Below are 27,975 nucleotides of genomic sequence, written 5' to 3'. Positions count from 1 at the left end.
TGGCGCCCCCGCCTCGGCGGCGGGGGGACTCGCCCCCGAACTCCCTGAACTTGAGCGTCCTGCAAGTATTTGACCCCCACCCTGGGAGGCGCCCCTCGACGACCCCCGCGTGCCGAACCCCCTGCCGGCCAGTGCCTGCCTTCCAAGGGCCTGGGGGGCCCGGCCGGAGCTGACCGGCCCCAGCCCCGCGCCAGGCCACGATGCTCATGAGGAAAGTGCCCGTCTTCGTGCCGGCCTCCCCGTGGGGGCTGCGGCTGCCGCAGAAGTTCCTCTTCCTTCTCTTCCTCTCGGGCCTCGTCACCCTGTGCTTCGGGGCGCTCTTCCTGCTGCCCAACTCCTCTCGCCTCAAGCGCCTCTTCCTGGCCTCCCGGACCCAGCAGCCCGGCCTGGAGGTGGTGGCCGAAGTCGCCGGCCACCCCCTGGCCCGCGAGCAGGAGTCGCCTCCCAACCCGGCCCCCGCCGTGCCAGCCCCGGGTGAGGACGACGCCAGCAGCCAAGCCAGTGCCCGCCGCCGGAAAGGGTGGCTGCGACGCACGCACCCCACCGGGACGCGTGAAATGGCCACGGCGGCCCGGAGCAGCGGCAGCGCGGCCCTGCGACCCCAGGGGGCCACGGCGGCCCGGAGCAGCGGCAGCGCGGCCCTGCGACCCCAGGAGCCGAGCATCCCGTTCAGCTTTGACTTCCACGCCTTCCGGAGCCGCCTCCGCCACCCGGTCCTGGGGGCTGGGACTGACGAGAGCAAGGAGCCCCAAAGCCTGGTTCGAGCCCAGCGGGAGAAAATCAAGGAGGTAAGGACTCTCCTTCCTTGGGAAAGGAACAGACTGTTTGTGGTTCCATCCGGATCCCCAGACCCCAGGCACTTCTGGTCGCTGGACCACTACTTTAGGCCCTCCCGGCACACCGCACCCCCCTCTCTCCCAGACTTTCCACCTTCTCCTTAGTGGGCACTTTCCCGCTGTTGGGTTCAGATAATCATCCCCATCCCTGGCAGATAGTAGCCGAACCACTGGATCGACTCTCCTCTACTCCCAGACTCGGGTCCTTCCAATCAGGTCCCCAACCCACGTGGGCTCTGCTCTGCCCCTTTGTGGACTTGCTAGTTAGGTACCTTAATGGACACCCTCTCTGCTTGTGCCGGGCCAAGAGCCACATTCTTTCTCCCTGTGTGTCCTGACTTTCCCTAAACCCCTGAAGGATCTGCCACCTGGAAATCCAGGATTTGGGGGTGGTATTTGGTGTCCTGAAAGTGTTTTGTAATCCAGCTGGAAGGTATTGTGGATTCTTGCTAACTATTTCTGTTGAGCTTGGGAGCAAAGGTACAGAATCACATGTGATGCAGGAAGGAGTGATCAGTAGGGTGGTGGTGATGTTACAGCCCAGATCGGGTGCGTTCAGGGTGGTATGGCCGTAGACTGTGGTGGTGGTACAGAAGCTCTGAGGTTATTGGCTTAATGAAGCAGGTCTTGGACTTGTTCCCTGTAGGGATTGTATGAGGGAGGGATTTAGAAGGATCACTTTGAGCGTGACTCTTGGTCTCAGTTTAAAGAAACCAAAAGCAAACGCAGCCTCACCATGGCTTGAAGATTGTTGCCAAGCCGCCACTGGTAACCAAATACTCCTCTCTACCACTGTTAGAGCTGCCTGCGTGAGGATTTTGCCCAGCAGTGCAGAGGGGGCTGCAGTGACACCCCCAGGCCACGAGGGGGCTATGGGCAAGCAGTGGGCCAGGGTCTCCTCCCTAGAATTAAGAGGATGCTTCCCCTCCAGCCCCCTCTTTAACCCTCCCATGGACCCAGAAGGAAAGGGCTGTTTCCGTCTAGACTTCTTGGTTTGCTGCAAAGGAGTCAGCAGGTCTGATTTCCAGGGGGAGCCGGGAGCAAGGGTCAGGACCTGCCCTGCCAGGATCTACTCAGAGGCCAGTGGAGAGCTTCACTGTCCCTTTCTCTGTGCCTGGACTGTCTTCCATCCCAATGTCCACCTTTCTCAGGCTTCTGACCTCTGCTGGTACTCAGCCCTTATAAGATAATCCCTGTTTGGAGACTATCTTAACTAGCAGTTACAGGACATTTTGTGACATCAAGATAGAAAGCCACACAGATGAGTGGTGTGTGTGTGTGTGCGTGTGTGCGCACGTGCGCGTGCGCTCTCAGTTTTCAAATTGTTGTTGAAATCTCAAAGGTTGATTGAAGGCTGGAACTTGTAGGAGTTCAGGAAGGGACATCATTTCCCCCTTTTTGGTTAAGAACTGTGTCATTGGCTACTTATCTGAACCACCCGCAGCTCGCTTTCTTGAAGCCAGCTCTGAGCACATTAGCATTTTCTGCCTTTTTATGTCTCCCTGGAGAGCAGTAACCCCCAGTGACATTACATACAAACTACACCCATGCAATTTATCCTGGGGGTGTCCAGCGCTGCCATCAGATTTTTCAAAGCGTCCCTCAAAGAATTAAGAATGAACTACTGGCCTCTTCAGAAGAGGCGCTTTCTGCATTCACATCTAGGTATGTGACCTATTTCTGAAAGCCTGGGTTTGGGAGCCATGGCAGGAAGTGGGTGCTGGCTATGGGGGACTTGGTTCTGCCCCTCTCTACATAGAGAGCTTCCCTTGTGGGCAGAGGCCGCAGGCTGCAGCAGCTGGGGGTGGTGGGAGGCGTGGAGACCCTGCTCTGCAGGTGGGTGTAAAATAACATGATGGGCAAAGGTTTGTGTTGGTTGCCAGATGTCTGGCTCATTCAGACTGGCATCTCTGGGAGCCCCTGGTAGTAGCTGGAGGCCTGCTTGCATGTACCTGCGTTTGGTGTTCAGTGAGCCCTCTTAACTAGCCCGAAGACCTTAAGCTCCTCGGAACAGAGAAGGTGGAACTATACACACTATTATATCTTGAAGCCTGCTGTCTTCTCAGGCTTCTTGAGTTTGGACCCCCGCCCCTCCAAACAACCTGGAAAATGCGGGGCAGAGTTTTTGGTTTAGCTGTTAACACAGAGCTGCCTTCCCTGGTGTCCTGCCTGATAGGGAATGCGTAGGACTATGGCTGGAGAATGCCTTTATTTCCTTCCCATTTACATTTCTATCTGTGGCATGCCCAGGGGCAGATCATTTTAGAGAGGTGCCTGTCTTCATAAAAGGGACTGGTGCTTCCCTCTCTGGCTTGTTTATTTCCAGACATGGATTGATGAGACCCCAGGAACAGAGGGGGAGCTAGCATCAGATAAAAAGGGCTCTGTTCTTATAAGATGAGGTTTTTAAAGTGAAAGTAAACACCAAGAGATACCCAGAGAGGGTGATAAATGGGAGTGAATGAAGACTGGACACCCAGGCTCTAGATCAATGAAGTATATTTATAAACATTCTGGTTTGAGAGATGAACATGGTCATGAGGTCTGTGCTGATAAGATGGGTTGAAGCCACATGTTTTGGGTGTACATGCAGCGGGAAACAATCTGTCAGTAGAACCAGCTGTTTCTTTTCACTCTGTAGCCGTGGAACCGTGTAGGAGGTAAGGTGGTGGAAAGGGGAGACCCAGAGAATGTGGGTTTGAGTCTCAGCTTCCACTGTCAACTGTCTGACTTTGGGAAAGCCACCTGCTCTTATTCCTGGACCTTCTTTTTCCTTTTGTAAAATGGAATGAGGAGGGTCACATACACTCTTGCTTCCACATGTGGCCCCTAAGTAGACTGCCAGCCTGACCAGGGACTCCCTTTGCAGTGGGATTTTCCCAGCTCCGTTTGCAATGTGCTAGTTGGTTCCACGAAGAGACAGTGGTGTGTTGGTGTTGGTGACAGTGGTAGTATTTGCTTTTGCATCCCTGGCGCTTTGTCAAGAATCATAGAATTGATTAAGTTAATTATTTCTATCATCCCTGTGGATCTTAGTTTATTTATTTTTAGAGAGAGAAAGACGTGTGAATGTGCGCAAGCTGGGGAGGGGGCAGAGGAAGAGAGAGAGAAAGAGAGAGAGAGAGAGAGAGAGAGAGAGAGAGAGAGAGAGAGAGAGAGAATCTTAAGCAAGTTCCAACCCTGGGCTCGATCTCCCAGCCCGTCAGATCGTGACATGAGCCAAAATCAAGACTTGGACGCATAACTGACTGAGCCACCCAGGCGCCTCCATATGGGACTTTAGAGATGGGATCGAACAGTGACAGCTCCTCAGCCTGGGATCACGAAGAGTAAAGGAGTTGGCGAGAATGTAAAACAGCTTGCTAGCAGCCTTCCCTTTCAGATCTGACGATGATATAGGAAATTATTGTCATAATTATTAATTATAGGGGAGCTGTGCCATTGGTGGATTTCTTACAGATTCAAGTTCAACAGATTTTCTCACTCATAACAAGCTCTGGGAATGTATAGCTTGGCAGGGTTACATCTCCATGAAAGGATTCACACTCTCCTGGGTGTCCTGCTGATGACAATTTGTTGCCTATCTGGTGGGGGGGTGGGGCTCAGTTGTCCCTTCCAGTTTAGGGGGCTTTTGTTAAAGGGAACTGGGCAGTCTGAGACAGGGAGAGTATAGATTTAGAATGGGGCCTCCCCTGGTCCATAGGCAGAACACGGGTTGAATTTCATCCCCATCCCCTCTGCCTAGTCCCCTTGTGCAGCACCATATGTGGCGGTCCTGCTAAGAACACAACCTGGGTTCAAGACCTCGTCACGCCATTAACTCTGACATCAGAGGAAAACTCCTGTCTATCACTGGGCCTGTATTCCTGGTAAAACAAAGGGACTGGCATTTAGGGGCCTCTTCTCTTTCCCTCACTCTTACCTGTTTACTATTTTGTCTATGGATCTGCCCAAGCGCCTTGAATTAAGGTCTGACACCTAGCTGGAACTCAGTTACTTAAATGAGTGGCTACAGTAGAGATCTATAAACTAACAGTTAAGGTTGCTGGTGGCAGAGGCTGGGTCTTCCTCCTGAGGGTGCCTAGAATTCTAAGGGTGTCAGAGAAGTGGCCATGGCAAGGCTGGAGACTTAGCAGCTCTGGGACCCAAGAGGCTTTTTAGAAGTTGCAGTAATTTCCCAAGTACAAGTAGTCTACCTTGAAGAGAGTGGGGAGGTGGCAGCCATGAATAAAATCTTTTCATGCCTGGATAGCAGGCATCTGGAGGATGCCCGAGTCGCCCTGGAGTGCCCAAGACTTGGCAGGGAGCACCCCAGCTCTTGCTTCCTATGCCTGCTGTGTTAAGCCTTCAGGATATTGCTGGTTATGATATGTGACTATTCTGAATAAGTCATCTTGGCAAATGATCTTTGCTCGCCATTAATGGGCTGGTTTGTTAGTCATGTGTGGTTTCCCTGAAGATCTGAGTTATCACTGCTAGTGCCATGGAGAGGCAGGAAAATTAAAGGGCTTTGTGTTCTTTGTAGGATGTGAATCGAGCCTGTGAGATGTTCAGGATAATTAATATTAGGAACACCTTAGATCTGAATAGTTTTCCTTTGAAGAGCTCTGTTTGAGTTGCAGATTCATTGAGGATCTTTTCTTCTCCCTGTTCTTTAGTTTCACTCCTGTCCTGCTCTATGATACATTTGATGTAGATGGGAAGACTGGCCTATAGTAAGTGGACAGGTCCTTTGGGAGACCCTTACGTCCTAAGCCCAGCCACATCTCATCCTTCTTTCTTGGAATTGAGTACTGTGTATAAAGCTTAGACCTTGTCCCCACCAGGTGGACAACTTCACAGCCGCAGGTCGGGTGGATCTCTTATGTCATGTTGCACTGTCATTTGGGGGAATTAGGTGGACACATTCCAGGAGCAATTGCTTGTTGGGACTCACATCCTTACCTCTGTCATTAGTGTTAGGTCTGGAAACAATGGCTTTTAAAAGTCAGCTGTTTAGTTCACACTGAAGTTAACAAAGGGGTAAGAATATAGATTCCCCTGCGGTTTTTGGAGTGACTGATTTATACCCAAGCTCAAGAAATGCTTTTCCTCTAGCTTTCCCTGAAGACTGATCCATTACTCTACCAAAAATAAATATTGTGATATATATCAGGCATACTTTGCTCAAAGGGACTTACATCTTTTCTCTTATTGAAAAAAATAAATCAGGCTCACAAATTGGAAAGGAATTCCATTCAGGGAAGCAGTTTGATAATCTTGCTGGGCAACCAGTCCTATGGGCACCACCTCTGGCCTTCCAGGCTCTGAGCTGTCGGCACAGAGCCCGGCATGGGGCTAGAGCTTGTGAATCGCTAGATCATGACCTGAGCTGAAATTGGACACTTAACCAACTGAGCCACCCAGGCGCCCCTATTTTTATTGTTTTTGTTTTGTTTTGTTTTGTTTTGTTTTGTTTACAATAGACTCCACACCCAGTGTGGGGCTTGAACTCAGGACTCTGAGATCAAGAGTTGCATGCTCTACCAACGGAGCCAGCCAGGTGCCCTGATTTTGGTTCTTTTAAATGCAGAGTTGATGTGGCTGAGATCACTGCAAGTCAGACCTCTGCCCCCAAGCAGAGCAGAGACCATGGAGGCCCCAGCTGTAGGTTTCAGGCTCAGTATGTGTGCTGGCCAGGCCGCGGGTGTTTTCCTCCCTGAAAAGGCTGTTTTCTAAGATTCGGGTTGAGAGCTCCCCAGACTTGGCAGGCAGGCGGAATAGCTCTTACTCACAAGGAGGCCTGAGTATGTCTCTTAACTCCGCCTTTTCATTAATTAAAGGCTAAGATCAGGGCAGCTGTCCATCTGTATTAGTGCAGCACCACTAGCGGTAACTTTCACAGAAGAAACTTTGGCATACTGATTGGTGTTCTCCTTAATTGTGCTTCTGTCTGGCATGCTCTGGGTATCACCTGCTCCACAAGTAAAACTTACAGGCCAACAATGTTCACTAAATAACGACCATTTTCAGCGGTTGAATATAGATTTCTCCCTGTTCCCCCACCTCTGGCATGACTTGGTGGTTCAGAAAATCCACTGTGCAATACAGCATGTTCTGTAGGGCCTGCTGAGTCGTGTAGATGGCTTTTGGCCTCTCGATGCCTCTCCATCTGTTTTTGTCTTTTTTTTTTTTTTTTACAACAACCCTGTGATCCAGGTACTGTTTAAGTGTAGTGTACATACAGCAAAGCACATAGATCTTAAATATACAGTTTGCTGAATTTCAGCAAAGGTAGGAAACCATGAAAAGCACACATGAAGATATGGCACATTTCCATCACTTCAGAAAGGTCCCTCTGCTCCTTCCCAGGCCATCCCCCATCACCTGTACCTCCCATCTCCTATTCCAGTGTGTCACCAGAGGTTTGTCTGGCCTGTTCTAGAGCATCAAATACATAGAATAGTTTAACATGTGCCCTTTTGTGCAAGGCCTCTTTCATCAAGGTTGATTTTGAAATTCATCCCTGAATATATTCATACTTAATTCCTTTTTCTTGTTGAGATATATTCTCTTGCATGAATATAGTACAATTTGTTTATCCGTCACGTTTTGTTGGACATTTTGGTTGTTTCCAGTGTTTGGCTATTATGAATAAAGCTGCTGTGAATATTTTATGTACAGGCTTTGTATAGGCCTGGTTCCATTTCTTTTATGTGAAAACATGGGAGTAGAATTGCTGGTTCATAGACTAGACACATGTTTAACTTTATAGGAAAACTGGAAACACTCTTCCTAGTTAAGGCCATTTTATACTATTGTCAGAAGTGTGTGAGAATTCTACATCTTTGTCAGCTCTTGCTATTGTCCACCTTTGTAAGTTTAGCCATTCTATGTGATGTGTAGTAATATTTCATTGTAGCCTTAATTTTTGATTCCCTGTTAACTATTGGTATTGAACATCTTTCCATGTGTTTAGTATTTCTGTATGTTCCTATAAATGTCTATTTAAATCTTAGGCCCCCTTTTTTAACTAAAAAATTGAGCTTTTTACCATCTTGTTGAATATAGAAATTCTTTATATATTCTGGATATAAGTCCTTTGTCAGATATATATACTATAAATATTCATTCCCAGTCTATTATAAATACTAGCTCTCAGGAGCTCCTGGGTGGCTCAGTCAGTTTAGCATCCACCTTCGGCTCAGGTCATGATGTCATGGCTCATGGGTTCAAGTGCTGTGTCAGGCTCTGTGCTGACAGCTCAGAGCCTAGAGTTGGCTTCAGATTCTGTGTCTCCCTCTTTCTCTGCATCTCCCAGCTCACATTCTCACACTCTCAAAAATAAACATACATACATACATATTAGCTCTCAGAATATTTCATTTTCTTAGTGGTATCATTCAAAGAGAAGTTAAAAAATTTTTTGATGTTTATTCATTTTTTGAGACACACACACACACACACACACACACACACACACAGATTACAAGTGGGGGAGGGGCAGAGAGAGAGGGAAACACAGAATCTGAAGGAGGCTCCAGGCTCTGAGCTGTCAGCACCTGCTGTCAAGGGGGCTTGAACTCACAGATCCATGGCCTGAACCAAAGTTGGAAGCTCAACTGACAGAGCCACCCAGGTGCCCCAAAGAACAGAAGTTTTCAATTTTGATGAAGTTAGTCTATCAATATTTTTTTTTACGGTTAGTGCTTTCTGTGTCTACTTAGAAAACAAAACAAAACAAAACCTTTGCCTTCCCCATGATCGTGAAAATAGTCTCCTTTTAATTTCAGAAGTTTGATCAGTTTAGTTTTTACTTTTAGGTCTCCCATCTACTTCTCATTAATTTTTGTATGTGGTATGAGGTAGGAGTTGAGAGTCATTATTTTACATTTAGATGTCCAGCTGTTTATCACTTTTTGTTGAAAAGTCTTTCCTTTCTCCATTGAATTGCTTTGAATCCCAGTTAGATTAATCAATCATATATATACATGATTTTGTTTCTGGACTCTTCTGTTCTACTGGTTTATCTTTATGATAATTCATACTATCTTGATGCTGTAGCTTTATAATAAGTCTTTAAAGCAGGTCCTCTATCTTTGAGCTTCCTTTTCAAAATTGCTTTGCTGATTATAGGTCCTTTGCATTTCTCCAGACGTTTGAGAATGAGCTTGTCAGTTTCTGCAAAAAATCCTGCTGGGAGTTTGATTGGGTTTGCTTTGAATCTGTAAGTCAAATTGGGGAGAACTGATATCTTAACAATACTGGGTCTTTGATCCATGAATGTGGTATCTCTTTCCATTTATTTAGATTTTTTTTCCTCTCAACAATGGTTTGTACTTTTCGGTGTAGAGGACTTGAACGTCTTTTATTACAACAGCCATTTGCTATTGTAAATGATAATCTTTAAATTTGTATTTTTAAATTTTCATTGATAGTATATAGAAATACAATGGACTTTTGTATTTTGACTTTGTGTCATGTGACCTTATTGAATTCATTTATTAAATTTGTTCTTTATAGATTCTTTAGGATCTGTTGGGTCTACAATTATATTGCCTGTGAGTCAAGACAGTTTTACTTCTTCCTTTCCAGTGTTTATGCCTTATATTTCTTCTTATTCTTTCATTGCACTGGCTAGGAGTTTGGTTCAATATTAAGTAGAAGTGGTGAGAACTGAGATTTTTGCTTTGCTCTTGAACTCAAGGGAGAAGCATTCAGTATTTTACATTAAGTATGATGTTAGGTATAGGTGTTAGCAGATGTCTTTTATCAGGTTGAAGTTACCTTACATTCCTAGTTTGCTGAGAGTTTTTATCAGAAATAGGATTGAATTTAGTCAAATACTTTTTCTGCATCTGTGGAGATGATCATATTGTTTTTTTCTTTAATTCTGTTAATATGGTGAATCATATTGATTTTACCCTTTTTTAAAAAATGTTTTGTTTATTTTTTGAGAGAGAGTGTGCAAACAGGGGATAGGCAGAGAGAGAGGGCAACAGAGGATCTAAAGTGGACTTTAGGCTTAGCAGGCTGACAGTAGCTAGTCCAATGTGGGGCTTGAACTCATGATCTGAACCAAAGTGTGATTGATGCTCAACTGACTGAACCACCCAGGTGACCCAGAATCATATTGATTTAAAAGAATCGTAAACTTGCATTTGATTTTCAAATATTTTGTTAAGAATTTTCGCATCTGTGTTCGTGAAGCACATTGGTCTATAGTTTTCCTATAAGGGCTTTGTATGGTTTTTGGTACAGCATTATGTTACTTCATAAAATGAACTGAAAAATGTTCTCTTATATTTTCTGAACAACATAACACTAGTGTTATGTCTTCCTTAAATGTTTGATGGAATTTACCTTTTACTACCACCAAAGCCATCTAGGCCTAGAAGGTGTGTGTGTGTGTGTGTGTGTGTGTGTGTGTGTGTGTGTGTGCGCGCGCGCGCGCGAGCGAGAGAGACACACACACACAAAGAGAGAGAGAGGTTTTAAATTATTTCAATTACTTTAACAGATATAAGGCTATTCAGAATTTCCGTCTTGTCAGTTTTGTCAATTTAGCTTTCAAGAAATTTGTCTATTTCATCCACATTACAGAATTTATTAGAAATAAAGTTATTTCTAAGATTCTCATTTACCTTTTAATATTTGTAGGGTCTGTAGTGCTGCTCCCTCTTTCATTTTCAATGTTGGTAATTTCTGTCTGTGTTTCATTCTTAAAAATAGTGTAGCTAATAGTTTATCAGTCTTATTGAAACCAACTTTTGATCTTTTTAAAAACATTTTGTTTAATGTTTATTTATTTTTGAGAGAGAGTGAGTGAGAGAGCATGAGCATGGGAGGGGCAGAGAAAGGGAGAAACAGCTTGAAGCAGGCCCCAGGCTCTGAGCTGTCTGCACAGAGCCAATATGGGGCCTGAACTCATGAACCATGAGATCATGACCTAAGCTGAAATCAGACGCTTAATGGACTGAGCCACCCAGGCGCCTGTGATCTTTTTTTTTTTTTAATCTTTATTTATTTTTGAAGGAGAGAGAGAGAGTGAGCAGGTGAGGGGCAGAAGAGAGGGAGACACAGAATCTGATGCAGGCTCCAGGCTCTGAGCTGTCAGCACAGAGCCTGATACAACTCCTGAGCTGTGAGATCATGATCTGGGCAGAAGTCAGATGCTTAACTGACTGAGCTACCCCGCTACCCCCGTCTCCTTTTCTTTTAGAATTCCAGTTACATATGAGTTAGATTGCTTGATACTTTTTTTACAGATAACTGAATCTCTTCATTTTCTTTTCAACCTTTCTGTGTTTTGATGTAGATAATTTATATTAACATATCTTCAAGTTCACTGAACGCTTCCATTGGTTATTAAGCTTACCCAGTGAATTTTTTAGTTCAAGGATTTTTTACTTCTAGAATTTCCATCTGGACCTTTTTCATTGTTTGTTTCTCTGATATTTCCCATCTTTCATTTATTATTTGCATAGTTTCCTTTAAATTCCAAGGGAGGTTTATAATAGTTTTTCAAAAGGCGTTTTTTGCTGTTTCCAAAACCTTTGTCATCATTGAGTCTGTACTTATTGACTGTTTCATCTTCTGGTTATGGGTCACTTTTTTTTTTTCATTTTCTTGTGTCTACACATGAAAAAATTCTGTGTCAAACACTGTGAATCCTATTTTTTAAAGATTCTAGCTTCATCAGCTTTTATGCATTTTTTTCTCTCCTCTTTATGTTAAGCTGTCAGCTGTCACTTCTCATAGTTGTCAGGATAGCTGCTCTGGTGGCTTATTTTCTACCTTCCCAGTTTTGAGATTTTCTAATCTGTATTTGGCCAGGAAGCCATTCAATCTAAATTTTATAATTTAGCATTATATGTAAAGTGCAAGTGAACACTTGAGTTGGTTTCTAAACACTCCTGAATCAATGACATAAACTTTATCAAGTACATATTTTAGTGTAATTTAGCTAAAGATTCTTATTTATTTTTAGAAATTGGTAGTGGGTGTGTGAAATATAATTTTGTACTGAACCTATATCCTAAATAAAGACAACATGAAAGGGCTCCTAATTTTTGGTTGATGTGAATTTAAATTATTTGTTCATTTTTTGCTCCTCTGTTTTTAGATGTTAGAAGAAATATTTATCGGTATGTGATGTTCCAGCAACCTCCATTAGTGTTCCTTTCTTCCCAGGATTGTTTAAGCTGTCAAATATTTTTTCTGGGCTTCTTACCTTCACTCTATTTACTATGTTTTAAACCTTGGTTTATAAATTCCTTTACTAAAAAAAAGAACTCACGTAGGCCAAATTGCTGAATTACTGATCAGCAGAAAGCTAAATACACAGGGCTGAGGATTTCCAAGGTGCATTCTGTGAGATCTGATCTCTTAATTCCCCTTATTCAAGAAAGCTCAATGTGGAGTAAAGATAGTATCTTATGGCAAAGGCTATCTTTAATTTCGTTTATGTCCTTTGGAATGAGTGGAGTGTTGAATGAAAGTTATGAGTCACTTATTTGAGATCCTTCCCCGGCCTCCGCCTTCCCCGCCCATTTTCACTCCTGGAATGAGCTTTAAAGAGATTAAACCTAAACTTTTCCAAGTCGATGCTGATCTCCTCAGAAGACATTTCAGAAGCATTTTTGTTTTTTCCTGTGCTTGTGTTCTTGACCTAAATCAGCAACTCTTCCTCCTTTCCAAATCTCCCAGAAGCCATTCTCCATGTCTACCACATACCTTAAAGAACTCTGGAGCAGTCTTGGTTTTTAATTATAAGAATCAATGGGGAAGGAAGACTTTATAGTTTCTTGCTCTCAGGACTGGCCCTTTTAGAGAGCAGCCTATAAAATATAACCAATGTTGTTACTTTAGGGTATACAGAAGCCCTTTATAGGGAAAGCTTCATGTTAGACAGAAAAATAGCAGCTCAGTCTAGAGACTTCTCTAGCAGTTTCAGATACAGGTCCTCGTGGATGTATAATTATGTAAGGGGCAGAGGCTTCACACGGATATACTTCCAGAGGTGGTATTGTAAAAGAGCCTTCTTATAATCATGCTAGGAGATCTGTCTGGTTATTGATCCTCGAGTAGCTAAGAATGGTACCAGAGTAGTGTCAGTCCAGATGGGGCTGAGGAAGACAATGTTAGACATTTCCTGTGATTAGACACTGAATTAGATTAAAGCATAATAAGATTCTCTGTCCTCTGAGTAAAGTGCTCTTAAAGTTGGCACCAGTGGGAGAATTCCAGGTTGTCAGCCCTGGTATTTGAAGTCTCCCTGCATATTACAAAAGGGTTTCTGACTCTCTGGTCTCTGTACCACCCACTGGCGTTTAAATCCGCAGGGTGAATCTGCAGGGCATCTGCTTTGGAGAGGAGTGGGGGTAGGGCTGGGACACTGCCCACCTCCTCCTGGGGAATTGAGATAAAACACTCGTGTGTGTGGTATTTTTAGTAGAACCCTAGCATCCCGTTAAGAGTTTCGCTGATCCCCACAACAGCCCGTGGTGTACAGGGCATAGACCATAATCCCATTTTATAGCTGAGAGAATAAAGACACTGAAATGGCAGCAACCACCACCGGGCCCTGCCAGTTTAGGCTGTGATACCCTGATGGAAACCCACTCTCCTGACGCCTTGGTTGACATTCATTCTATTACCTCACCTAAAGGCTCATGGGTAATATTTTAGAGGAAGCGCTTTCACTTTGGGATGGATTAGAGTAGAAATTTTCAGTCTTGGTAGGTATCAAAGAACTGGTCTGATGAATCTTTAGAACAGGGATTCTAGGGGCTCCTGGGTGGCTCAGTTGGTTAAGTGTTTAATTTCGGCTCAGGTCATGATCTTGTGGTTGGTGAGTTCGAGCCCCATGTGGGACTCCGTGCTGATGGCTTGGGAGCCTGGAGGCTGCTTCGGATTCTGTGTCTCCCTCTCTCTCTCTGCTCCTCCCCTGCCAACACTCTGTCTCTCTCTCAAAAACAAACATTAAAAAAAAAAAAAAAAGAACAGAGATTCTAACTTTTATTACCTCCTGGGACCCCATGGAGGATTTTTGTAAACACAGACACTTGAGTTTCTCCTCCAGAGATTTTGATTTAATTGGTCTTGGGTGCAGCCTGAGCATTGGGATTTTTAAAACTTCCAGGTGGTTCTAACATGCAGCCATGCTTTAGAACGCACCTAGGGCAGCTTTGTCTTCACGTAGGCTGTATCTCCTTCCTGGCTATATTTCCCTTTTACCCACTGACGGAAGAGTTTGGAAATTTCTTGTATTTATTCAGATGGAGACCAGGATTGGGTAAGGAAAAAATGAGCTGGAGAAATGACTCAATTAAAAATGAGCTTTCCAGAGTTAAGAGCCAATACTTTTAACACAATACAGTGAAGCCACGGATTTATTAAAACTTTAAGAAAAAGTGTTGAAAACCCCAACTATGTCCTGAGCCTCAGTTATACACCAAAGGCTACATGAGCTGAAGGAAAGGCAAAGATGAATCTTTGGAATTGCGTGGTGTAACACTGTCCTGCCTCTGAATCACTTCCCACCACGTACAGGTGCAGAGAAGGCGAGAAACAGTCACTAGCTGCGTTACTAGTTGCCTGCCCATCTAAATCCTCTTTTTGGGAAGCGAGTAGGACATAAACATCTGGAATGAAGATTGTTGCTTGTCCTGACATAGATCTCCCAAAAGACCATCACCCTCCTGCCTACGGCTGCTCTGCCACTTTCCAGTTAACAGAGCAGCCTTTTCCCATGGCTGCTGGGGCCTCAAAACCGAGTAACAGGTGCTCAGGAGAGAAGGAGCTGTTGAAGAAGTGAAACGCTGAACCCAGCTCCCAGCGCTCAGACACACGCCAGGCAGCCAGGTCTGCAGCTTCCCACGGTCTGTGCCTTGCCAGGTGCTAAATGGGACCTGACCTGGGAATTGCTGTTCTGGGTTATTGGATCGACTTTACCCAGGCCACAACCGGTAGAAGCTGCAGGAAGTGAGAAGAGCTGCAGACCAATGTGAGCATCGTCCCCACGGCCTAGCGACAGTCCTCTTGAGAGCTCTGTTTCCATGTGAGAATCTTCAATCTGTCCCAACTATTTCTGGCAAATTCTTAGGCTGCCATGGCATACAGAACAAGTCCTATTTGTCCCAAACTTATTTCATTCCTGCTCCAAGGGGTGGACATTTAGCGTAGGAGCGTTAATGGAGACTCAGACTTCAGAGAAGACATTTCCTTCTGTTGTTAAATCTTATATTAAACCGTGCTTACTCAGAGGCCTCTGGCTGCAGGAAGCGGTGATGGGGATGGAACTTGGCAGATGGCCGTGGCTGCGGCTTCGTGGAGGCCTGTGTGGGGACGTGGCTGTTTGTATATTGGTTTTCATTTGTGTATTGGTCTTATTTTCATCTTCCTGAGGTACCCAGATGCTATGGTGATAGATTGGTTGGAAACGACTCATTTGTCAGGGTTCCATGGGGGACGTAGGTTTCCTTCTCCTGTGCAGTGGAGTTTAAAATGTTTAATTAGATGCTGAGGCATTTCTGCTTGGGTCCATCACTGCCACGTCTCCTGGGTGGATGCCATTCCTGGGTTGGAGAGGGCCTGGGCATTTCTGGGCCCGACCTCCCCTCCTTTCTTGATGCAATTCTCAGCCCTCCCTTTCTATTAGCTGCTGGGCTTTTTCCCTCTATCGTTTTTGTTCTAGAAACTGCCTTTATGTGACTGCCGGAATTTGCAGAGCTGATCCGTGCTGGAAAACTAGTTGTCAAACAGGTCCAACCCAGACTTTATGAAATAATGTAGTTGCACTGATATGCAGCGAGAGGAATATTAACTACCTGCTGCTGATCTGTTTTGTTCGGTGCAACTTTTTCAGAGAACTAACCTTGTTCTTCCCGCATGCCAGGCAGTGCCTGAGATGCTGAGGATGCAGAGATGAGGCTTCTGCCCACAACGAGCAGAGCATCTAGCTAGAGTGCAGTAGACATGTATACAGCCCTAGCACCGTGGAGGTACCCAAATAAAGGGGTGAACAGACAATTGGGGAGTCACGTCAGTTTGCTCTGAGCTTGGGGAAAGGACAGCATTTGAGGCAGATGTGGAGAGAATACTAGGGGTAGTGGGCTTGCGGGAGAGCAGGCGGCTCCACGTGCTGGATCTGGGGAGGGGTCGTAGGTGTGGATGTGGGAGGTGAGATTTGGAATGCCCAAGGTTTCTACCTGGGGTAGATGGGGACATCGGGGAGTGGGGACAGTGAGAAATCCTGGGAGGGGAGAGGAGTTGAACTCAAGGCATGATAAAGTGACAGGCTTGTGAAATAAATTGAGGTAGGCCCTTCCGGTGGGCGGTTGGAGACATGGGTTTGGGATTGGGGGTGATGGCACGGGAGACAGCATGGTAGAAGTCCCAGAGTGGCGCGGCAGGAGTCAAATGCTTGAGCACAAAGCCATTCAGGGAAAACTTGGGGAGCACCGGTGTTTAAAGAAGAAACAGATTTGGGGAGACGTAGAGTCACGTGGCAGAAGGACCAAGAGACCCACATCCAGCCTCCCTTTTCCAGCTGGTTCTGCCACACCTGGCCGCCCTGCAAGCCCTGGGAGCAGCTGCCAGACTCAGGCAGGCTTGCGGCGCTGTATCCTCTCCTCCTCACCCCTGCCCAGCTTCGAGGCCCGTCTTTACTGGCCACAGCCTCCTCAGCTTGCCTTCCTTGCTGGCATCGGGGATCAGAGTCTGTTGTTTTCTGATACTGTATCAGGACTGACCTTCGGACCTCTGCTAAGAGGAGCTGAATGCCCTGTGTGGGCTGCTTTGTGACTTCTGATCAAGAGCCCAAGAACTAACCTGGCAACATGGGACTCTTGGCCTGGCCTGGTGCTGAGTGAGCCCAGCCTATGGCTTCCTCCCCATCCCAACAGCATGCAGACCCGTGCCTCCACCTTCTTTTTGGAAACACAACGTGTGCGTCTCTGGCCTGGCCACACTCTAAAGATTCACAAGCCAGTTCCCTCATCAGTAGGAGGAGGCCACGTGTGGAGGGAGAAGGCATAGGTTAATCTTCATTGCTGTCGAGGAAAGGAAGACATTGTGGAGTAGTGAAGATACATTTGTCTTTTCCCAGTGACCACAGGCAGGCAGTGGCCAGACAGATGCCACCACATTTTTTCTCAGCTCGTGGCTGGATTCCTCCATCCAGTGAAGAGTTCTCTCAAAAGCAAGCCACCGGCCATCCAGTGGGGAGAGTCGCTTGGCAGAGCCCCTGAGGAAACTGCCATCCAGAGAACGTCTGTGTGGCATTCTCACCCTGGACAGCTTTCCAGATTTTCTCGTGACTTGTGAGCTGCAGAAGCGACCTCTGCTTTTTGGCCACAGCCGGGGACTAACAACAGGCTCCTCAGCTGGACTGTGTCCGGAAGAAATCCCGAACGCCCCAGTGCCAGAGCGGTCCCTGTCCTGTGGCAACGAGGTAGTCTCGGCTTTCTCTGTCTTGCCTGAGTCGCTCAAAGTTTTCCTGTAGTGGTTTGAGCATCTGGAAGTCTGAATACTTAGGTCTGTTCGTCTTTTGGGAAAACAGGTGAGCTGTGGCCAGTGCTAGTCAATTCCAGTTTATCACGGCAGGACTGAAAAGCGGGAGGTGTCTTTCTCCCTTGTGTCACTGTATTTTCAACAGCAGCCTATGCTGGGGTACTCAGCTTCCTCAAGAGAGATGACAAAGGCTGAAATTAGTTCCTGTGTTTTCGTCCATGCTTGCCCTTACACAGGGGTTATTGATGCTGGCAGAGGACCTTGGAGGCGCCCCACCAGCTAAGTTAAAAAGTGCCCAGCTTCCTGACTCTCTGTATCTGTGTGCTACACCCCTGCCCCTCCATACCCGGGACCTCCCCAGGGCTGGGCCTGGGCCTTCTGCCCCAAGCCAGCATCCCACCCCCACCAGTACCAGAGCTGGCACCCCACCCCTGCCAGTCCTGGAGCCGGCACCCCCCCTTCAGTCCCAGAACCAGTACCCACCCTCCAGTCCCAGAACCAGTACCCCCTCCAGTCCCAGAACCAGCACCCCCCCCCCACCGCCATCCAGTCCAGTCTTAGGACGAGCCCCCTCTCTAGTCCCAGAACCAGCCCCGCCCCATCCAGTCCAGAACCAGCACCCCTCCCTCCAGTCCCAGAACCAGCCCCCCTCTCCAGTCCCAGGACCAGCACCTCCTCCTCTGGTCCCAGAACCAGCATACCTTGCCCCCCCGTCCAGTCCCAGGACGAGCCCCCTCTCTAGTCCCAAAACCAGGACCCCCCTCCAGTCCAGAACCAGGACCCGTCCCTCCAGTCCCAGAACCAGCACCCCCCTCCAGTCCCCTTCTGTGAGTATGCCACATTTGGTTTATCCATTCACCTGTCGATGGATATTGGGATGATTATACCTTTGGGCTATTATGAATAATACAGCTGTGAACACCGGCGTACACGGCTTGGGGTGGACATGTTTTCCGTTCTTTTGGGCACCTGCCCAGGAGTAGGGTGACTGGGCCACATGATAACTCTTCCACAGACGTCCACACCAGCCGTACGGTCTTACATTCTTACTAGCAGTGGGAGGGAAGGCAGTGACTTTTGGAGCTCAGCATGCCAGCCCCTGTGGCATAAACCAAAAATTTTATGAGGAGTCAGCCTCCGTGCAGGGCAGCTGGGACCAGTGGCATCAGGAGTGAGCAGGGAGGGGATGCAGGGCCTGGGGAGCTTGAACAGAGTTCCTGAGCATCCCCGGGTGGCCTAGGGCCCAACCCTCAGGGATGGTTGAGCCTTTCTAGTTTGGTGGGAGTGTGACAGGAAGTATAGGGAGCAGCGACTTGGGTAGGGGAGGGCCATGTGGTCGTCTTGGGAGGGCTCATCCAGGGCCTAGGGTAGGAGGAGGGGCATGGACCACAGGAGCCAACATCAGAGCCTCTGGGCTGCGGCCCGTGCTGCAGGGCTGTTCTCTCACTGCTTGCTGTGCCGGCTCCTGGAGAGACTGGGGAGTCAGGCCACCACAGATCTGCAGCAGCCCCATCTTGTGCCAGCAGGGTTGGGGTGACCCCTTCACCATATCCAAGTTCCGGGAGCCCCACCTGCATCTGGCAGGGGCCTCTTTGGGCGCACACGGGCCGAGTCAGAGCCACCTTATAAACAGCGTTACGATTTATCCGTGTTACAGTTTGGTAGTGATGCGTCTCCATTCGCTGCCTCCTTGAAGCATCTGGTAATTCAGGACGCTCCTTCCCAGTTTATGGACTGTGGCTGGGGAAACGATGGCTTTCGGAGTTCTGTGACTGGGAAGAGACGGAACGAGGACACACACCTGGGGCTCCCAGCTGTGGATTCAGCATTCTTTTCCTTGTGCTCCACTTCTCGGGGGAACTGTCTGATCTCGTGCTCAGCTTTCCCAGTGCCCTCTTTGTTGGAACAGGTGATGGTCTTGGGGGTCACGAGGTGCCGAGAACCTGGGAAAGGATCGGCATCATGTCTGATTCTTAACACACGTAGCTTTCTTTCTCCCCAGGCTCTGGTCAGATGCGAGATAGATCTGCTTCCCTGTCTCTGCCAAGGCCATCTTGGCCCCCTGGTTGTGCCCCCATCTGTCTCAGCCCCTTTCTGGGCAGCAGCCTCCCGAAGAGACAGCCCTTAGCTCAAGTTAGCTGAGATATTTGGGTCAAGCCTCCATTCTGATGAGGCAGACTTAGCATCTCCTGCTGCAGCCCCGGCTTCCAGCAAATGGTAGACTCGACTTGAGGGCAACATTCAATTATGAAAATCTATTTCTCTTGCCACATTCAAAAAGTCTCCTAATGTGCCTTTGTGCACATACAAATTTAGTGACACATCACTAAATGTGTATGAGGTTGCCATGGAAATGTCTCTCTTCTAACATGGCATTCCAAGAGCAAAGAGAAGGGAAGTTTTCTTTGTAAAGAGAAGCAGAGCAGAACTTGTTTAATTGTCATCACATGAATCCCCAAACTGTCATTCTTCCTTTGACTACCTGTCTCCTACTTCCTGTCAACAGCATAATGGTGGAGACCAAATCAGCACGCTGCATTTCCTCAGGAATCCCACTGACATTTTGTCCTTAACCTCTATGCCAGGCACGTCCCAGGAAGGATGCCTGGACTTCTGATTGGAGTTTTCACCTCGCTTAGAAAGTGCACCTTCTTGGACCATCTGGCACTTGCCAGTCAGGAGCACTCGAGTCTCGGAAGAGTTCTTGGCACCAGGTTCTTTGTAGAACTTGCAGGCAGAGTAGGTCTTCTGAAGACGCTCTGCGTTTCCCACCAGAGACTTGGAGCTTCGGTTGTCTCTGTGACAAAGGTGTGATATGACAGCACACAGAGCGTGCTGATACTGAGGCACCTTTAGAATGTCAGCAATCTCAAATATTTTCCTAGTAGTGGTGTGAATCCACAGAGTGTGGGGAAAGATGGAGAAGGACCTCAGAGACTTTAAGTCTGACTTAAGGCCTGCCTTCCGGTCTCTGGCTCACCTTGCCCTGTTTTCAACCCTGTCCAGTTGCCTTTCTTTATCGATCTTGTCTATGAACAAAGATGTCAGTGTATTTCTGCAACCCTTTATCCACATTGGCTAATCCTTTGATTAGGCCATGGAGTTTGCTGGCTTTTGAGTTTTGGAGTCGGGTAGCTGTTCTGTCTGGTTCTCAAGTTGAAGCTGATGGGTGGGTCTTTGTGCTACTGGAGTTCACCAGTGGCAAGTTCTAGGGTGGGGAGCTTAGTGTCTTGCCCTGCACACCACCCTAGGAGCCTGTCCTTTCTGGATTTCTCTGCAGGCTGCTTTGGCCAATGATGCATTGCTCTCATCTCACTGGTAAGAGATGGGCTCTGGGCTCAGAGGCCCGTTCACCCATATGCACGCTCCTGCTCCTGGGTTATCCAACCCACATGTGGCTCTTGAGCTGCAGGGTCCCAAAATGCTGGACCCCTGTCCCCAAGGGGACTTCTTGGTTCCTTGGGTTCTGAGAGGCTGCCTGTTGCTCTTTATCCAGCTGCCCTGCATCCATGGGAAGCATCTGGTTCCTGTCTCCTGTCAGAGGGTGAACTCCAGAGGATGAGGGTATTCCAGTCTTCCTGCTTTTAATGTTGAAAATCCTGGGATGCTCCATTATGCCCGTGGCCACGCTGGCTCCCAGGAAGACCTTCTGCCACTCTAGCGGGGCCCAGTTGCCCAAGCGGTAGGAGAGAAACCGCCTCTGACTCGAGAAGGAGAGGGTACTGTGCTAAGAGCCCCCCAAGCACCCAGATCTGCATTTCCGACCGGATCCTGCTGGGTTTCCCCTTCACCTTGGGTGGGAAGCAGGTCTTTTCCTGTCATGAGACAGATTGTTTTTTTGCTTTCACAAACCGGGTTCTCAGCATTGTTTCTTACCCACCATGCATATCTCCTGCCGTCAGGGATGGATGAGGAGTCATTGCTGACTGTGACCTTGTTGATCATGTGTAAGGCTGACCACGAGCTGACGGGAATCCCACCCAGAAACTCCATTGGAGTTTGGGCCCCTTTTGTTGCCAAGTGCCCAGCACTCACCTTGCTGGGGCCTCTAAGAAACTTGTCTGTCTCTACAGGCAACCCCTACTCCAGGCTCCTTCTCTATTTGCTTCTGAGCTTGTGATGAGCTTATATTGGGGCTTGTGTTGGGAGCTCACGACCTTCCCCATGGAGAGAGCAGGTCAGACATCGCCTGCGTGGCTCTGTGACCTAACCACATCTCCCCTCCAGCAAGGAGCAGGGCTCTTACCAGTAGAAAACTCTACTGGGGACAATACAGAACTTATCTCTGACACATAATGCTCTGAATTCTTTTTCGACTCTGGAAATCTGCCACACTTGAGTGTGGAAATGCCTTACAGGAGAGCTGGCTGCCCCTCTTTGCTCTTGGCTCATGCCAGTAAATACCAATTTAGTTCTGACTCAAGAAAACTAAAGGAGACTTGGTTGTCTCTCTAATCCACAAACCCTGTAATTCTCACCTGGAAAATCTGGCTCTCCTATTTCAAATCAGTCCTAATGGCAAAGGCTAAAGGCAGGTTTTATTGCTCTTATCCAAGCTTATTTCTAAACTTATTTTTCAACTCGTTTGTCTAGTAAATGAGAACCCCTCAAAGAGAACTGGAGGGAATTGGCTTAGGAGGAAGGGGAAAACGCACTAATGACCACAGAAAGAGTTGGGGAGAGAAGCTTGCTTCTGGAGAGATCCCTGTCTCTGGGACACTCAGCGTGGAGTCCACCAACGAATAAGCAAACATTCTAGAAATCAGTGGATGCCAGGAACCAGGGGGCCAGCCACGCTGCTGAATTTTCTAGAGTGCCAGTTGGAAATCCTCTCCTGTCCTTTCTTCTGTCCTAGAGGCAGACTAGCCCTTGCCAGAGACTTCTGTTGGTAACTGGGCCAGAAAGGCACACTGCCCAGTTGGAGAGGTGAGAGGGTTCTTGGTTCTAGGCTGACCTTGAGTTTGCTTGGCTCTTCGGCTGTGGTTTAAACCTCTTTCCAAGCTCACTGCCTTGCTGGGGCCGGGAGGGCTGCTCTAGGCTGTTCATTGCCCTACAAGGCGTTTGAGTTGGACAGATTCCTGTTCCGGCCTCATCATTTGTGAGCAGACTTCCAGCAAGTAGAAAGGGCAGCCCCCGCCCAGCACTGCGGATAAGACCCCTGAAGGCAGCGTCTGACCTTTCTATGTCTGTGCAGCCATGACGCAAAGCGAAACCCGTAACTTCACGTAAGATGCTCTCTGCAGGGAGCTAGTCTTGAAGGGAGACTAATGTGTGTCCCTGTGGCTCTTGTCACTGAGCAGGTGGCCCAGAATTAACATGCTCACCCTTAACCACAAGCTGAGCCTTTTGGCCTGGTAGAGTGCATTCTAATTCCCATGCTGGCTGGGGCCTGAGGTCAACTGTCAGAAAAAGAAAGGTGTTCCCCATGGGGAAAGTCTCTGCATTGGGGGTTATATCAGGTTTATGCCAGGCACTTCCTTAGACTGCTGGATTGTGGGATTTAGAAAAGTGATGAAGTCCCATTCCATCTGAGGCATGCTAACAGCATGGTCCCACATCAGTGCCATGGCGTCAGTACAGGGGGAGGGAGGACACTGCCGCCTGCCTGCTGGGGCCTGAGACTGGCCCGGACAGGGATTGCCCGGGAGTCTGGGGACCCGGAGCACCCGTCCTGCTTCACGGCCATGCCTCACCCAAGGCCATGCCTCACCCAAAGCCGAGTGCCTGACCTTTCCGATTTGCCGCACCAGAAGCTCCTGAGTCCTAAGTCTGAATGGCTGGCCCCAAGGCCTCCAGCACTTCCCAAGGATGCTGGCAGAGAGGAGCCGGAGCCCAGGAGCTGTTGCCCCATGTTTCGGGGCTGGAAGGTTCCGGCAGCGCTAGAGACTCCTGCTGCAGCACAGCTGCCTCCTTCCTGGTGGCCGCTGGTAAACAAATGGCTTTCTCTCAGCGACACTGGGACTCTTGGCGAGTACCACTTGCTGCCAAAGAAGTCTGTTCAGTGCGGCGGAGTTGCACTCTCCTGGGAAGTGAGACTCTGCTAATGTGCTCTCAAGTTCTGTTCCAGCTGGCGCCGGCCTATCCCCCCAGCGCCCGCTTGGGCATGGGGCGGACTGGCCGGTGGCACTTGGCATGTGGCTGTTCAGCTAAGACCGAAGCTGCCGCCGGCCCCGAGCCTTGGTGGGTCCTGTGATCTGGGGCCAGGGCCTCGTGAGGTGTGTTGTGAAGCAGAGCTTGGGTAATTGGCCGCTGCAAACAAGTTATTTAATGGCTGCCTCAGTTTCCTTTTCTATGCAATGAGCGATGATGGGACCATCCTCAAGGTAGGAATATGCATAAAGCGCTTAGCACATAGTTGGTGTTTAATCAGTATTAAGCTTCTATTGTAACTGCTCCGCTGAGACCCCGAAAGTTTCCCAGCGCTGCTGCCCATGGCCCAGCTCTCTGAGGCCTTTATAGAAAACCATCTTTTTTTGTGTGTTGTGATGTGTCTACTGTGTGCCCTTCCTTCAAATGCCTTCTAATTCGATGTCCTGTCACCTTGCCCTGGATATGGTCCTCTGGCTTCTAAGAGGGGAGCTCCACAGATGCCCTGATTTTTGTGAACTTAGACCCAGCAGCTCTCAGTGGCCTGGGCTAGGGGCCACGCTGGAGAGGCTCTTGGTGCCAAGCTGCTTTCCCCAGAATGAGGCTGCTGTGGCTGGCCTCAGTTTCCCTCAAGTCTGGCTCCAACAGGAAATTTGCTGAGTGGCCCAGGGATGCGGCATATTTGGGAGGACAGTGTGGGGACTGTACCCTGAAACTCGCTGTCTATTCCAGTGGGTCTCAGCTGCGACAGTGTTGTACCACATGTCCCCTCCCTCCCACCACAGGTGACATTTGGCAACGTCTGTAGATACTTGTTGTCACAACTGGGACGCCTTTGCAGTAGGTGGAGGCCAAGGGTACTGCTAAACACTGACAAGGCCCAGGACAGCCCCCACAATGACAAATCATCCGGCCCCGAATGTCGATACTGCCGAGGTTGAGAAACCCTGACTGATTCCCAGCTGGATGGGGAGATAAGTCTGGGAACTCTAAGGATGATGGGAGCAGCATCACCCAGGGAGATGAGCCTGAGTCCCTTATCCCTTCCAGCCCCCAGCTCAAGCACCCAGGGTCACTTAGCCCTTCCTGACATGCTATGCAAGTGTGGACAAATGAGCCCCTCTGAGCCTTAGTGCTCCTTCCTTGTACTCAGGCTCCTCAAGGTTGCCTTTCCAGCTGGGGACCTATCCAAGACCTCTAGGTCTGGGAGATTGTCACCTTAGGGGATCCCAGGCTGCTGCCCTGACGCATGAAGCACCTGATCCCTGCCAGAGTACCAGTAAGGTTTTGTAAAGAGGTAACAGCTCTGCCTTCTCCTTGGGGGGGGGTGTGTGGGGGGAACTGTTGAGCTGGACTAGACTCTGCATCAAGGAAGCTCTGTCCCTCAGGGGGTGGGGGGTGGACACTCACCGCCAGGCCCTCCCAAGTCCCAGGGCTGAGCCACTGCTGCAGCAGCTTTTCCCATCTCAAATAATTGTCCTTTCTTTATGCGTAGTGAGCTTTTAATCTGTGTGTGGCCGCGTTGGGAAGCCTGACTTGACGGCAGATGCCGTGGAACGTAATCCACTCACGTTTAGGCCGTAAATTTTCTGTGGTTCCAAAGTGCCGTGGAGTTCACCAGAACACATGCTGTCCTCTGATAATTGAAGTGGCTGAAAACAAAGCAAGGCCTTCTTGGTTTGAAATAAACCATCTTGTGAGCTGGGCCGGTTTAAGACAGAAACAAAACTTGGAGCATATCTCTGATTGAGGACTCCGGCTTACTTCACCCCCACAGGTCATGGATTAAGGGATTCATTCACTCTGTGATCTTGGGCGAGTCTTTTAACCTCCCTGGTCTGAGATTCCTCTATAAAGCGTGGGGCCAAGGCTAGATCCCCAAGGCCCCCTCCTCCTGTGGCCTCCTGCTCAGGTCCTGGGTTGCATAGAATTTAGGGAGGGGACCTTATGCTGTTCTTCTAGGGCGAAAATCACGGCTTCTGAAATGTGTGGGTGAGCTGAAGAAATGACCCTCTCCTCCTCTCCGCAATTACGCTTCTCAGATGCTCTCGAAATACCAAATGACTAGTTTAGTTACAAGGAGCTGGCTGACACTTGTAGTTTAAATCTCTCCTTGGCTTCAAGGGAGTGAGCGGAGTTTGACAAATACAAATGGAAGACTATTCTCTGGCTGTTCCCTCTGACCCTTGGGAACAGAAGATGATCGATGTGCGGGACAGAGCAGAGCTGGGTAAAAAGTGGGCTTTTCCTCCCACTTCCCTCTTCAGCCCCAGGGGTCTGTTGTTGGCCTCCTATCAAGGGCACTGACTTCCACGTCTATTGGCTGAAATTTTTTCCTCTTTAAAACCCTCTGGAAAATGCCAGTTTTCCCTCAGGTACTTGTGCCAGGGGTTAATAGGACGATGGAAGGAAATTCACTCTTACCCTGGAACCCCAATTTCTCCTGTTGCAGTTTGAACTAAAGAGAAAAAATCTTGTCCTTGAGTCTGACTGTGGAATAGCTCCCCCAGAGCTGGGAGTGGGGGAGAGAGCCCAGGGCCTGCACTGGGGGTCCTCATGAGCTGCTTCCTCCTCCAGAGGGGAGGAGGTGGCGAGGTGTGTCTCCAAAGGATTGTCTACAACGCTGATGTAGGTCTTAGGTTGGGATAATCATGTCCTTCTAAAAGATACCATTTCATCTTACAGCTGCAGGTACCGTTTGGCACCTTCTCCGGGTCTAGAGACTCACTGGTGCTTCACTGATCTGTTAGCTGAAATAGGCCCCTCAGGTTTATAGGGTCGGCTCCATATTTGGAATAAATAAACCCGAGTGTTAAGTTCCTTCTGGGTCCTTCCTGCATTCTGCAGGCAATTCTGTGTATGTTTCTCTGCCATGTTCAGGCTGTATTTCTGTCTGAGTAACTGCAGTGGCTCCCTTGAAGGTGCTGTTAGAGGAACACAATGAAAGGAGAAGACACTTGTTTGGTCACGCCCACTTGATGCCCTGCCCAGGCATCGTGCTCTTCAGATTCATTGATCAGGAAGGAGTCAAAGGGGAGGGAGGGAGAGTGGACTGAGAGGCCCACTTGGGTGGTAACCAAGCAGAGGAAAGTTCTTCTGTGTGGATCTGGGTGGAAAATGGATCCCAGGGCCTTCAACCTTCTAAGTGAGAGCCTGACATGGTCTATTTATCATGACCCAGCCGGACAGTTCTGAGTCCCCAAATCCTTTCCTAGGAATCAAGGAACATTCAGACTGACAAAGCTACCCTCAACATGGAGCTTTTTCCAGAAACTGGGTAGAAGGAGGGGCAACAGTTCTAAGGACAGGGGTTAGGACAGGTGGAGAATGCTTAAGTATAGGAACAAAGCAATGAGGCAAAGCCCTGAGGCTTAAGTGGTCACGCCTTCTGTTGTTGGTTTGGTTGGAGATGCTTACCTTCTAGTGAATCATCACACACAGTACTTTATGGTCTTCATTATTCTTTAGCAAGAACTAATTTCCTACTCATCTGTCAGCTTAAGACTAAGGGCCTTACACTCCCAGTGCTGAGGATGTAGTAGCTCATTGTCCATCAGTTCTGTTCATGTGCCCTCTGGGGACTTGGGGTTGCCCTGTGACAAACACAGAAAAGGGACTGATGCAGCCAAAGCCGTAGGAACACAAGAAGGTGGGGCCAGGGAGCTCAGTAACCTGGTGTCAGGCCCTGCTGCTTACTACCAGCTACCACTTTGATGCATCCTTTCTCCTGGAAGAGAAACACCTGTGCAACTCGCAGGGCCACTCGCCCGTCCTGTAGTGTGACCAGGGAACTGAACTCCAAGCTGTAGATGGCCTCACGTGGAGCCTGACCCACCAGCCGGACACCTGCCCGCATTGAGGGCTCACCCACTTATGGAGCATTTCCAGCAAGGCCCCTGTTGTGCTCTTCACTGTTCTCTGTGCCCACATCCCTGCACCCCCATCACCACCCCCTCCCCACCTTGAAGGGCCTAAGCAAGACCACACCCCTACTCTCTAAGAACGCCTGGTCTCCCTCTGGGGGGCCTGGCCGGTGTTAGTTATCCAGAGGCACAACTCAGTGACCCCTGCTCCGTGGCCTTTCCCAAAGGTTATTCGCCTTCACGATGCTTCTAGGAGACACAGATGATAGTTCTCCTTGTGTCTCAGTGGAGGAAGCCGAGGCTCAGAGATGGTAAGCAGCATGCTCAGAGTTACACAACCAGAAAGGGGCAGAGGCAGAGTGGGAATCTAGAGTGGGGCCCTTCATTATCCCATCTGCCCTAATCCTAGAACACACAAACTATAGGCTCTAAGGGCTGAGTGTATAGGGGGCTGGTGGATTCATGGCAATGAAGGAGGCTGGCCCAGGGCTTGCCTGGATGGTGGGGCAGACAGGAGGGTTCTCCGGACTTGGGGTCCTGAGTTGTTCCCTCTATTAACTACACCAGCGCCAGCCCACCCTTCCCACCATGCCAGTGTTTCTTTTTTTTTTTTTTTTTCATTTCAATAAAATAGTTTATTCAGCACAGTATACCCAAAATATCATGTTAATGTAAAATCAAAATAAAATTTATTG

At 48.5% G+C, this 27,975-nt stretch overlaps 1 protein-coding gene across 2 annotated transcripts in view; it reads left to right on the top strand.

The window, feature by feature from the left end:
- The first annotated feature begins 6 nt into the window (after positions 1-6).
- The window catches only part of MAN1C1 (mannosidase alpha class 1C member 1), a 140,353-nt gene continuing 112,384 nt past the window's right edge, over positions 7-27,975 (top strand). For both annotated transcript variants that reach the window (XM_029948324.1, XM_029948323.1), the window contains exon 1: positions 7-788. In XM_029948324.1, coding sequence (XP_029804184.1) covers positions 201-788 — 588 coding nt within the window. In that variant the 5' untranslated portion in view covers positions 7-200. The remainder of the gene's footprint in view (positions 789-27,975) is intronic.

This window comes from Suricata suricatta, chromosome 8, assembly GCF_006229205.1.
Source record: "Suricata suricatta isolate VVHF042 chromosome 8, meerkat_22Aug2017_6uvM2_HiC, whole genome shotgun sequence".
Classification (NCBI taxonomy): Eukaryota; Metazoa; Chordata; class Mammalia; order Carnivora; family Herpestidae; genus Suricata; species Suricata suricatta.
Note: the sequence above shows the minus strand (reverse complement) of the source record. Positions and strands in the feature narration are given on the sequence as shown.